The sequence below is a fragment of the Notolepis coatsorum genome (assembly GCF_963971535.1).
Source record: "Notolepis coatsorum genome assembly, chromosome: 1".
Lineage (NCBI taxonomy): Eukaryota > Metazoa > Chordata > Actinopteri > Aulopiformes > Paralepididae > Notolepis > Notolepis coatsorum.
Window position 1 is genome coordinate 238,666,910 of NC_140165.1, and position 13,882 is coordinate 238,680,791.

At 47.1% G+C, this 13,882-nt stretch overlaps 1 protein-coding gene across 1 annotated transcript in view; it reads right to left on the minus strand.

The window, feature by feature from the left end:
- LOC311224391 (dynein axonemal heavy chain 1-like) overlaps positions 1 to 13,598 on the minus strand; it is a gene marked incomplete at both ends in the record, with an annotated part of 190,100 nt that extends 176,502 nt beyond the window's left edge. Inside the window, 5 exons of the mRNA XM_084309358.1 lie at positions 11,199 to 11,349; positions 12,174 to 12,427; positions 12,846 to 13,060; positions 13,263 to 13,420; positions 13,537 to 13,598. Coding sequence (XP_084165484.1) covers positions 11,199 to 11,349; positions 12,174 to 12,427; positions 12,846 to 13,060; positions 13,263 to 13,420; positions 13,537 to 13,598 — 840 coding nt within the window. The remainder of the gene's footprint in view (positions 1 to 11,198; positions 11,350 to 12,173; positions 12,428 to 12,845; positions 13,061 to 13,262; positions 13,421 to 13,536) is intronic.
- Between the last annotated feature and the right edge of the window lie 284 nt (positions 13,599 to 13,882).

Here is a 13,882-nt window from a genome sequence, read left to right on the forward strand (position 1 = left end):
TCTTGTTGAGGTACTGGCCCAGAAAGTGGAGTCAGAAGAGCAAGAAGCTCTTGATAAGGAGGCAGATTATGCAAAAAATAACATGGATGAGGAGGATGGAGTACGAGTGTGATGAGGCGGGGGAAGAGATGGAGATCGAAAAGATAGACTTTGACAATTGTTTTAGTGATGATGATGATTAGTAGTTTAGGGCACAAAATACAAATAGAAAAAAAGACTTGAATGTTGTGACAAAGAAGATATCCAGTCCATGATATATCCAGTGCATATGAAAACAGTTTGAACCTTAACAATAAATAAATCACTGATCAAAATCGCATGGGAAAATGTGTGAATTTGTCTCTATAGAATTGTTTATGCAAAACTATAATACCCCTAGGGCATAACAGCATGGAGACACTCTTTATTACAATATTATTTCCAATATTAACCTAAATCGATCTCGTCCAATGCACTACATTTTTGTAAAAAGGGAAAATGGTAGGGATGTCCGATATTATCGGCCTACCGATATTATCGGCCGATATTGGCATAAAAATGTGATATCGGAAAATATCGGTATCGTTTTTTGTTTTTTTTTACATTTATTTAACCTTTATTTACCCAGGCAAGCAAGTAAGAACTAATTATTATTTTATTTATAATAATAATAATAATAATAATAATAATAATAATAATAATAATAATAATAATAATAATAATAATAATAATAATAATAATAATAATAATAATAACTTTTTGTTCGCAGGGATCCCAAAGTGCTACACTACATGGTTAAAACAGTTAAAAAAATAGAAATAAAATAGTTATTAGTAAAACAAATAAAATAAAATACAGAATAAAAATAAGATAATAAATAGAACATAGTTAATTAACACTTTCACTGCCACACATGAGATATCTCGGGTTTCCGATAGTTATGTTGAAAGCCACTCACGAGATTTCTCTGATTTTTTTTTATTTTTTTTTTTTTGCGATCTGAAATCATATTGCATCACGCGAGCCTACGCGAGCCTACCCGAGTATACCCGAGCGCCGCCGGCGATCATATGTGGAAAAAAGCGCCCCCTATCGTCTCCCAGATGACATAAGGGATTTTGGAATGGACTCAATGAAAATGGATGGGGAAAAAAATCCGGTACTCCACATTTTCCAGTCCACTGATCCAGCCGGGGTTACCACAGTTCATTCTGGAGCCTCTCAGCCCGCGGAATCATGTCAATCAATCAATCAATCAAATGTATTTGTATAGCACGTTTAAACATGACGCTTGTCAACCAAAGTGCTTCACATGGCTAAGCTAAGTACAAAGAAAAGTATAAAATAAACAGAGAAACAAAATAAAATCAACGGATAGACAAAGGAAAAACAGAACAACACGTCAACAAGTACGGCAAGAGTCAAAGTGAGTCAGGGAAGGCCAGGCGATATAGGTGGGTTTTGAGTTTTGATTTAAAAGACTCGATGGAGGGGGCAGATTTGATGGACATGGGGATGCTGTTCCAGAGGTCAGGGGCTGCGACCGCAAAAGCACGTCCCCCCCTAGACTTGAAGTTGGACCTACGAGTGGTTAGGAGACCCTTATCAGCCGATCTGAGGGCCCTGGCGTTGGTATAGGGGGTGAGGAGGTCTGCTAGGTAAGCAGGGGCTTTACCATTTAGGGCTTTGTACACCATTAAGAGGACCTTGAAGTCTATTCTAAAGCGCACCGGGAGCCAGTGGAGGGAGGCAAGTACAGGGGTGATGTGAGCTCTCTTCCGGGTACCTGTGAGCAGTCTAGCGGCAGCGTTTTGGGGGAGTTGTAGACGGGCTATGGTGGATTTATTTAGCCCCAGGTACAGGGAGTTACAGTAGTCTAAGCGTGAGGATATGAAGGCGTGAATTATTCTTTCCAGGTCTGAGGGGGAGAGAATGGCCTTGATCTTGGCTATGGACCGGAGCTGGAAAAAGCATCCCTTCACCACCGAGTTTACCTGCCTATTGAAGGAAAACTCTGGGTCAAAGAGCACGCCCAGGTTTTTAACAAAGGGCTTGACTAGGGGAGACAGGTTACCCAGGCTGCTGGCAATGACATTGGTTTGGTTTGGAGGGCCGAAAAGGAGGATTTCACATTTTGAGTGATTGAGTTGTAGAAAATTGTGTGCCATCCAGCATTTGATGTCGTCTAGGCAGGAATGAAGACTGTCAAGATTGTTTATATTGTTGGGTTTCATGGGGAGATAGACCTGAGTGTCGTCAGCATAAAAATGGAAAGAGATGTTGTGTTTTTTTATTATCAGACCAAGGGGCAGCATGTATAGGGAGAATAGGATAGGGCCAAGGATGGAGCCTTGTGGAACCCCGCAAGAGAGGCAGAGGGGGAGGAGCAGTTTCCGATGTTAACGGAAAAGCTTCTGTCACTGAGGTAGGAGGTGAACCATGATAGGGCTGTGCCACTGACACCAACTGCTTGGTGGAGACGGTCAATGAGGATAGCATGGTCTATTGTATCGAAAGCTGCACTGAGGTCTAAGAGCATAAGGACAGCGCAGTCCCGGTTGTCTGTAGTGAGGAGCAGGTCATTGGTGACCTTAAGCAGGGCAGATTCTGTGCTGTGGTTGGCTCTGAAACCTGACTGAAATGTGTCCAGGATGTTATTCAAGTGCAGGTAGGGAGACAGCTGAGAGAGAATAGCCTTTTCAAGGACCTTTGATAGGAATGGGAGCTTGGAGATTGGCCTGTAATTATTGAGCTGGGTGGAGTCTAGGTTGGGTTTTTTCAGAAGGGGCTGGACCACTGCTTGTTTGAAGCAGGTTGGAACGGTACCAGTGACTAGGGAGGTGTTAATGATAGAGAGGATGCTGGGGCCAGTTGTGGGAAATACTTCTTTGAGAAGAACAGAGGGAACTATGTCAAGGGGGGAGGTGGTTGGTTTCATGGCTGAGACTATATCTGTGAGAGTAGAGAGGGTGATGGGTTGAAAACAGGCCAGGGTGGATGAACAGGGCGGCGAGACATCTAAGCTACGTGTAGGTGGTGTGATGTTGTTTCTGATTACCTCAACTTTGTTTATGAAGAATTTTAAGAATTCCTCACATTTGGTTGGAGACACATCCAGGCTAGTTCTAGGGGGGGGGCTAATGAAAGAGTTAATGGTGGCAAATAGGGTCCTGGGGTTTTGAGAGTTACGGATGAGGTCTGAGAAGTATGCGGCTCTCGCTGCTTTAACTGCTAACTGATAACTGATGCAAGTGTCTCTAAGCATCTCGAGAGAGACATGGAGTCTATCATTTTTCCACTTACGCTCTGCTCTCCTGTACTCTCTCCTCTGGGCTCTGGTGGTGTCATTTAGCCACGGCTGGCCCTTAGACTTTGTTTGTTTTTTTAGTCTAAGGGGGGCTACTGAGTCCAGAATGGAGAGGCAGGTGGAATTAAACAGGGATGTGAGTTCATCTATGTTAAGGTGGGAGGGAGAGGCTTCAATAGTACAGATGTTAGGGGCAGCTAGGAAGGCGGAGGAAAACTTACTGGTTGTTAAGGGGTTAATGCTGCGGGAGAGACGCCCCGGGGAGGGGGATTTGGCTGGGGGGAGAGAGAGAGAGGAGGTGAACATTACGGCATAGTGATCAGAGGAGCATGCATTTTCATCAATATTCATATTTGACACTGATAAATCATGGGTTAAGACTAAATCAAGCGTATGGCCTAGTTTGTGGGTGGCGGTGGTAGTAAGTAAAGTGAGTTCGAATGAGTCGATCAATTCCATGAAATCAGACACCATAGGCTTGGATGGGCAGCACACATGAATATTAAAGTCACCAAGAATCAGGATTCTGTCATGGATGGACATGGTATTTGACAGAAATTCGGAAAATTGGGAGATAAAGTCCTTGCTGCTAGGGGGCCGATAAACGAGGGCGATTAGGAGAGGTTTGTCCAAGTCAACCATGGTCAACTGTACTTCAAAGCTGGAAAATTGCGCACAGTTCACAACACGGCAGTTAAAGGAGTTTTTATATATCAAAGCTAGACCACCTCCTTTTCCTGATGATCTGGGTGTGCTAAAAAAGCTACAGTCACTGGGACACATTTCCACGAGATGAGTGAGCTCACCAGGGGTAGCCCATGTTTCAGTCACCATCAAAAAATGCAGTCCGTTTTTGGTCGCAAAGTCATTTAAGACGAAGGTTTTGTTGGAGATGTGATTCGCGTTGATCAGAGCCATTTTCACTTCAACTGGGTCGGGGGCAGCAGTGGTAGTATGATCCGATGACGGGGGTATCCACACCAGCGGGCGGAGGTTGTCAGAGACTACCCCCCCGCGTTTCGCGCGCGGCCTAGGGGGAATCCCCGCCGTCGGCAGCCCATCCAGGTTTACGTTTAGTGTAATCGCGCGAAGTGAGGTGTATCTCGGCTCCAGGGAACGTCTGTGGATGTAGTAGGAGCGCTGAGCGGGTCCATCGTCGTAGAGCTGGAGGAGATGGCTCGGTGGAGAAGGAGAACGGGAACCGGCAAGGCTTCTCACCTTAACCGAGTTACCTGCACGTTTACCCCGCCTTCTGAAACACTTCCTCCGGTAACAGGGGCAGCGCGGAGCCCATACTCCCTCAGGAAGACGTGAGAACAGGCAGCGGTGAGTATTCCCGCTGTTGGCGTCCGGGGTGCATATAGAGGGTTGAATGTTCAGTAGAGTTTGCCGATCATAGACAATAATGCCGTGTACAACACACACATACGACGGTACAAACAGAGCGAGGACAAACGAAAAAATTAGGAGCAACAGCAAGCTATGACAAGCAGCCAAAAACACTGGCGCGGCCAGTGATACTACTGTATCACGTTGGATCCATACACTTATCGATTTTTTCGAATGGTGATCAGGAATTGGAATATACCAGTTGGATACCATCTGATGTCAGGTAAGGAATCTATGTTATCAGTGTTAGGATAATCAGACTAATTTTGATGAAGATATAGGCTGTTTTGTGAAATGGGCTCTTTCAGTTTCACTGTAAAAGTCCAAGAGGAAATGAACACGGCGATTATCCGTGCGCGGCCCGAATGTGCTTGCGTGCACGTATAATATTGATCATCTAGCGTTTATTTGAAAACGATTCATAAATAGGCCGACGAATATCAACGTTATGGAATATTCCAGTAAAAGACGATTATCATAGAATGGTCCAGAATGAACTGTTTTTTATCTCAAAACGGGTGCTTTTCTAAATGCTCTGAAACGGAAATGAAGCGATAAAAAACCAATCTGCCTTGACAGCACTGACTGGAAACGTAGTCTTTGATAAGCGACGGGCAGATTAGACACATAGCCATAATTTAAAACATAGATTAGGCGATATTAACGTTAACATTGAAGTGGACCGTGGCATCAAGGGGGTAAAAAGGAAAACCCGGCGTGGCACTCAAAGTGTTAAAAACATAGTATAAACAGACAATTTAAAAACAAAAACGCAATAAAATTTAAATAAAAAGCTAACAGTCAAAGGCCTTTTTGAACAGATACGTTTTCAGGCCTGCTTTAAAAGAGTCAGGCTCTGTGGTGCCCTCAGCTGGATGGGGAGGCTGTTCCACAGGCTTGGTGCAGCCGTGCAGAAGGCTCGGTCACCCATGGTGCAGAGCCGGGTATTGGGGACCTGAAGGAGCAGGCTACCTGCGGATCTGAGGGTGCGGGTGAAGGATTGTGGAGTGATGAGTTCCTGAAGGTAGAGGGGTGCGTGTCCGTTTATGCAGTTATGGGTGATCGTCAGGATTTTGTAGTTGATCCGGGATGAGACGGGGAGCCAGTGTAGTGAGTGGAGGATGGGGGTTATGTGATCGTGTTTACGGACTCTCATCAGGATCCTGGCAGCGCTGTTCTGGATGTATTGCAGCTTTTGGATGCTCTTGCCAGGAATCCCGATGAAGAGTCCGTTACAGTAGTCCAGTCTTGAGGAGATAAAGGCATGGACAAGCTTCTCTGCATCTGACAGGGTTAGAATGGGACGGAGTTTTGATATGTTTTTTAGGTGATAGAATGAGGTCCTGCAGGTGTTTTATGTGGGTGTTGAAGGTCAGGTGGGGGTCAAATCGAACCCCCAGATTTGTGACTGAGGGGGAGAGGGGGATTACCTGGCCGTCAAAGGTGAGATGTGATATGGATGAAGACTGAACCTGGTGAGGGGTGCCAATTAGGAGTTTATTGTCAAAGTATGCATAATGTTGTGTTAATTACACGACAAGAGATATGTAATGTTAATTACCTGAAATTATTCCGTTTTTTGGGGGGGGGGAAACCCTGCATATATCGGTATCGGTTGATATCGGTTGATATCGGTATAGAAAATTAAGAGTTGGACAATATCGGTATATCGGTATCGGTAAAAAAGCCAATATCGAGCATCCCTAGAAAATAGAGATGTGAGTGATATACATTTCTTTCAGTGTTTTTTTGCTTTTTCTGTCCTGAAATGTAATCAAGATGTTTGAATCTTAAAAATAACAATTGTACTGAATTCTGTGAGGTTTCGCCTGTTCCCTGGACCTTTAATTCCCTGTCTACTCTCCTCAACAGCCCCCACCCTTGCGATGTTTTACTCTCCTCTGCTCTTCTCCAGCCCCCACCCTTGGACTACCTTTCACAGCTGTTCTTAGTTTATGATTAGCGCCCCAGAGGGCTTTAAATACCTGGACCTCCCCTCCAGTCCTGTTCGGGTCGTTCTGTATGCTGGTTCTGTGTTCTGGACTCTTTATCCTTATCTGTGTTCAGTGTTCATGGAGTCCTGGACGTTACCATCACCTGCCGCGTCTCCGGCGTGAGACGACGTGCCAGCCATCACCACCTGTCGCCGTTTGCCTGGAGTGGGACACCGTCTGCGCTCTCTAATCCTCTACGGGAGGTTTTCCAGTGTTCCCACTCCAGACGTCAAGCCGGCGCGCATCGCTTCCTATTCCACGGGAGGATGCGTCTCTTCGCCCCGGTCCCCTGGGACCCCGGTGTTCCGCGCTGCCCGTCTGCAGCATCCGAGGGGGGATCTCCGTGCCAGGCCTGGAGTGGTGTTCCCACTCCAGACGTCAAGCCGGCGCGCTCCCACTCCGGACGTCAAGCCGGCGCACTCCCACTCCGGACGTCAAGCCGGCGCGCTCCCACTCCAGACTTCAAGCCGGCACGCATGGCTTCCTAGTTCCACGGGAGGATGCGTCTCTTCGCCCCGGTCCTCTGGGACCCCGGTGTTCTGCGCTGCCCGTCGGCAGTTTCCGAGGAGGATCTCCGTGCCAGGCTTCCGCCGTCAGAACCCTGCCATCCCTGTAAGCAGCTCTGGCCCTCGCCCTGTCCAAGGCCTTAACCCTGTTTCTCTGTCCCTGTCTCCAGCCCGCCTCTCCGGGCCTCTGTCCCTGTCCCCCTCTCCAGTGCCCCCTGGTCCTGGTCCTTGACATTTTTGCCCTGGTCCTGTCCCTTAGCCTTAGTCCCTTAGCCTGTTCGCCTCTTAAAGGCACAGTGCCATATTTCCCATATTCTTTGACCCTTGTGTTTTTGTGTTCTCCCTTAAAGGGACAGTGCCGCTTTTTGTTTTTGTAATAAATAAATGCCCTGTTTTGGCTTACTTTCATACCTGTCTTGTGTTGTGCGATTGGGGTCGGTTACAAACCATAACAGAATTCCTTGGGTCAAACTTGTTTGGGATATTTTTTTTTGTCTCTATATGTTAACTTCAAAAGGTATGCTGTTTTCTTTTTCTTCTTTTTCAGGTTTTCATTCAGGATAGGTGTAATAAAGGGTTAAAAATAAACCCCATGGGACATTATTTCAACCTGTTACCTGTTAAAATCTTAAAATAGACACTTCAAGGATTAAGAAAAAACAGGTGGCGAAAAAAAATCCAGACTATGCAGGTGGACCTATGTTTCCATCTAGACTATGGTGAAAGTGTGAGGGGCCAGAGAGTAGCCGAACGGCAGTCTCTGGTATTTGTACGCTATTCCATGAAACGGGACGCGCAGGAATTTCCTGTGAGGAGGAAAAATCGGGATGTGAAAATACGCATCTTTCAGGTCTATGGAGGTGAACCAGTCTCCCACTCTGACAGCGCACAACAGGTGTTTGACGGTCAACATTCTGAACCTTCTCACCGCAATCAAACAATTGAACGGGGACAGGTCCAGTATGGGTCTGATACCCCCCATTTTCTTGGGCACCAGAAAATATCCCCACTCATCACGTCCTCCCATGAGACCGCGACGATGGCCTGCTTCGCCAACAGAGATTGAATCTCGTTGGCCAGGGCTGTCGCTGCCGTGGGCTCTGATAACAGTCTGTTTCAAACCCAAAAACGGAGGGTGGGGTGTGCAAATTGCAACATGAGCCCCAATCTCAACGTTCTCTCTATCCATACCGGCACTTCTGTAGCCACACGTGGTAAAAGTCTGGCGCTGACCTGCTAAGAATTGTAGATAGGAAGCCCGGTCCCTCCTGTTGTGCATTGCGAACCCTGACCCTGCCAGCGAGGTATCTCGTGGGGTCGGGTTTCGCCTGACTCCACCAGCAAGGTATCTCGTGGGGTCGGGGTTTTGCACCCTGACTCCGCAAGCAAGGCTGGGGTCGGGGCAATTGCACCCATGGGGGGACCCCGACACAGAAAGGGGCGGTTTCAAACGGAACAGCAGTCATCACTCCTATGTCAGGGATTTGTGGATGACGCAGTTCCCCCGCTGAGCATTGTCCAGTCTTAGCAAAGCGCTGAGCCAGCTGGGGATGGCCTGCTCTATGGCTGGACATGCAAAACATGTGGTCTTTACTTTGCCTTGAGTAAAAGTTCTTCACACTGTAACCCTGTAATGATATTACTATCACTCAAATTACGCGTGCCTGACACACTGCCGCTGCTAGGACTGGTAGTCTGGGCGGGGGAAGCACAAGCGTAATACCCAGCCTGGCGAGGGCGGGGCTGGGGGAACCCACGCTATGACACTACGTTGCTGTGACGTGGCCAAGGGTTCCCACTCTGACAACCTTTTTTTGAGACAGGGAAACCCGCTCCGTCATCATATGTAGCGTCAGGCTCGTGGCAGAGGGGCCTTCTGAAAAATACAACATTCTCATAGACAAACCCAGGCGTAGCAAAGACCTGGGTATCAGCCTGTCATGAGAAGTGACATGTCGGGCCGCTTACGCTTCCCCGCAGGAATAGTAATGCGGCCCAACGCCAGAGGGGGAACAGAGCCCTTATTTTTGTATCGTATACGAGGGGGTGAACAGAGAGCTTTGCTAGACACAGTGAGATGATGGCGTCGGTTTACTCCCCGGGGGGAATCGCGCACTTCAAATTCGCCTGAACCCACGGCCGCCCGGGTCTGTCGGAACCGCGAGGACCCATGTCTGTTTCATTATGCGCTCCAAGCGCCAGGGTGTCTCGGGCAGTGGTCGCAAGGCCACTGGTCGGGGGTCTCGCAGCAGCCGCTGACGAGACAATACTCTCACCTCTGGCTGTGAGGTGTGGGGGGGCGTGGGGGCCTGGCTATAGGCCGCCGGCGCCTCCGCTGACAAACCAAAGAGTCCATCCTCGGAGAGGGGGGCCCTGAGGAGGGGAATTCTCCTCTCCACCCCAAGGGGGGACTGCTCCAACCACAGATGTCTGTGCATAAATGTTGAAAGCGTCATCCCTTTCCCTGAGGCTATAGCTTGCAGCTGTGTTAGATGCCGCATAACCTCGAAACCCTGCGCAAGGGTCTTGGCATCGTCCGGCCCCAAGACCCCACCGCCTGACACCATTTTTAACAGTAAAGCAGCTAACTGAGCAATGTTAGTTGTTGCTGCTAGGTTCTGTACCGCGGCGGTATAAGCCTCATCGGCACACTCAGCCATCTGTCGGGCCGACTCGCCCCTCAGCATTGGCTTCCGGTCGGGGTGCCACTCTACCATATCTGGGCAAAGGACCGAGGCAAACGGCTTATCTAAGTGCGGCACGCCGGTCCTAAGCCCCCCCACCAGGCCGTCTACCTGTGTAAAAGGTAGATAAGCCTCGGTTAGGCCCTTAACACTAGACACCATCTGTCCGCTACTCACGTATAAAGTCGGGTTAACTCGCTTGAGCGCCAAACCCGAGAAAAGTCGGATTTTCTATCATTATTTCTTTTATTCGATATTCCCATTCATAATCCATCGAGGGAGCCTGTGTTATCATTGGGAATGAGATCGCAAACATCCAATACCCCGCCTGCCGCCGGTATTGCACATCCTTAGAAACTATCGGGCTTGGTCTGTGCGTCGATCTAAAAAGTCTGGCCCTGGTTTTCCTTGTCGGGCAGGAGTAGCGTTTATAACGCATGGATTGAGGATAATCAAGCACTCCCGGTTCATGTTCTTTGGTGGATTATGTTGGCAACACGATCGACATCAATACTTGGAATGGCGATCAGATAATTGGAATATTCCTTTTGCAGTACATCCTAGTCAAGGTAAGAGCTATATGGTATCAATCTTGCGTTGATACTAGAATCCCTTCCCCGCGATCCGAACGTATGTGTGTAATGTGTGTTTGTAAGGTATTCCGTTGGTGACGATCGAAGCATAGAAAAACGACCCCCCCCCCCCCTTTCATGCATTCATGATGAAACTTAATACCGATAATATAGCGTTGATTTCAGATTGGTTGTCTGGGACTATAGGATTACTCTAAAACTATACTCATATTCACCACGGTATAAAACGGGAATGTATGGATGAAGAAATCATTTCTTTTTCACAAATTGAATGATAGATACTCAATGTCAAATGGGCAATAGTTTTATATCCATAGCTATGATATAAAATATGGTTTGAGCCATGCAAACACCGCCATGTATCCCTATTCTTTAAAGAGGTGGCCTTCTTAACCTAACAGCAACCTCTGGCGCTGATTGAGTTAATGGATAGTATATTGTAATTGTTGTTCTAATCTTTGATGCGTTTTGCTTTGGTGACTTCAGTGCACAGAAGGTTGATCATGATGTCACTCAACAGCCTTAGGGAACAAACATGAGGATGTTAGAATTCAGAAGCACAAAGCAAAGGAAAGGAAACTATTTGAAATCATTGAAATGCCTTAGATGAGAGAAAACTGCACAAGATATATTGCGCACATTTTCACAAAAAATAAGCAGGGAAGCCTAATGCTTTAACAGGCAGGGAAAGCACAGCCAGACTGATTTAATTTATCTGACGTAGGTCCCTCCAGATTAAATCTCACCTTTTCTAACTGGGGTATATTGTGTGTGGCCAGAATGCCTTTATCAAACAGGCTGATGATGGTGGTCTCCAGGTCCTCCAGTGGAATGCTGTAGTGGACCCCAGTCTGGTCCAGGACCAAGTCCACCAGGAACACAGGGTTCTTTCTGGGCCTGAGTGACAGTACGGACAGTATGTATTTCAATGTCTTTCAAGTTAACACAACCGTCAGGTACGTAGAACGTTACCTGTACCTGCCTGCTGGGGTAGTTTTTCAATTTACACAAAGGAAATAACAATATGAACAATATCCCACACTTATGCATAACTGGTGGCACTGGTAACATTTAAAAGAAGGAGGTACTGTATAGTTTAGATACAGTAAGAGTTAACATTGTAAATTGTATATTGCATAGTAGTGTACATAAGAACCAGTTTCTCAGGAACCTAGCATGTATTTTTTTTTTTACCATGCATATCTCGTGTCTTATCTTTTTTACTTTTTTTATGCCTATTTTATTCTATTTTATTATTGTATTTTGCACAATCAATGCGGGCAAGACCACCCGCATTTCACTGTATGCCCTGGTATGTATGTGACAAATAAACCTCTTGATTCTTGATTCTTGATTGATGTTTGAAAGTGACCTTCTCTCTCAATGTACAAGGCCTACAGTGAGCCTTGTTAACTGGTTTGAGAGGACCTTCCTTGAATTAAATATGAATTTAAATTATTAAATTAAATTAAGGAACTGTGCAAATAAACACTCATCTTCTGCACATACCACTGACAATTAAAAAGGCAAGGAACAAGTAAGGACCTTCAACACCTAGGAATTAGAGTAGATGTGTATCTAATTCAAAATAAGCAGCATCTATTTCTACCATAGAACCTCAAATGTTTTAATGTGAGGATTGATTCTAACTATGCGTATTTCCATTCCCCACCTGCTGTGTGTGGATACAACCTTTAAGTACTATATAAATGTGTTTTTACCTGAAGGGGCTGGCGATGAGGTCGTCACCCCACACCAGGTCCTGTGAGCAGGCCAGGACCCCGTGACAGGCGTCCAGCAGCAGCTGAGCCAGGCTAGCCACTGAGGCCTGCACCAGGAAGCGCAGGGAGTCCTGCATGATGTAGCTCACCAGGGACATGAGATGACTCAGCCTGGACATCTTGTAGACATCCTCGCGAGAGCAGATGGCGTTGCACAGCGTGGTCACCCAGGTCTCCCTCAGGAACAGGTTCACCTGGAGAAGAGATGGAACCAACCAGAAGTTCAGTCAGCAGAGAGCCACACAATGCAGGTGTATGAGGCTTCATTGACGAGGCTGGTTCTATTTCCCGAGGCTTCATTGACAAGGCTGGTTCTATTTCCTGAGGCTTCATTGACAAGGCTGGTTCTATTTCCTGAGGCTTCATTGACAAGGCTGGTTCTATTTCCTGAGGCTTCATTGACAAGGCTGGTTTTATTTCCTGAGGCTTCATTGACAAGGCTGGTTTTATTTCCTGAGGCTTCATTGACAATTACAAAGCGTTCCTTTGATTAAAAGAAAAGCAATAGCTTGAATTGAATCATAGCATTATCAGGCATCTAATCTGAAATCTTGGTATCAGAGGTATCAACGCACAACGATTCAATTGTGGACCCGGGCTACATGGTAATACCTGTGCATGTTTCTGAGACTGGGTGAGCTCAAACTCCTTGAGATGCAGTGGCTTGGTGAAGGTGACATCGAACAGTCTCCACTCTGAGTCTGAAACCACTTTGTTGCACTCGGCCCGCACTTCAGACAAGGCAGCGAACACCTCTGGCTTGATCAGCAGAGAGCGGAAGATAAACGCAGATCGGTTCTTCTCAAACGGATAATCAGCGACCAGGCCTGTGGACATTAAACACATTGTTGTTGTGTGCTTGTTGTTTGACTCATAATACAGTTCAATCTTGCCTTCTCACACACACACACACACACACACACACACACACACACACACACACACACACACACACACACACACACACACACACACACACACACACACACACACACACACACACACACACACACACAGCAGCCAGCTCACCTCTCAGAGGGGCGCGCTCAGGTTCTTTGTGGGGCAGGGTGATGTCAGAGAACTCCTCAGGATTGCTCATCACGACTGTGTCAAAGGTGATGCGATTCATGGTGCGTTGGTAGTCCAGAAGAATCTCCTTCTCCAGGCGCTCTACACACTCCTGCAAACTGCACACAATACCTTTTCACACATCATGGAAACTCGTATGGCAAAACAAAAACATACTACATCATAAAAACGATTACAAATTCAACAATTTCAAAACTAAGTATTTTATGCTCACGGTTTGAGTCTGAGGCCAGGTGTGGAGAGAGCACGCCTTTTGATGGAGGCGAGGCTGTGCATGGCAAGGGGGGGGGGGGGGGGGGGGTGCCATCACAAACGGGCATACAGTCCACAGACAATCTCATGGGGTCAGCTGGCGCACCGGGGAGACAAACACTCCAAGGAGGTTGATCCCTTAATCCAGGCCGACAGGTAACAAGAGCAGAACTCGACCTGCGCCCGGAGGACTACAAACTACACAGGCACGCCTAAAAGGGGCTGCCCACCCGCCAAGCGGGGGGGAGGGGAAGGTGTTCGGTATGCCGTGCACAATGTCATAATCTCGTGGGGCCACGAACCTCGCG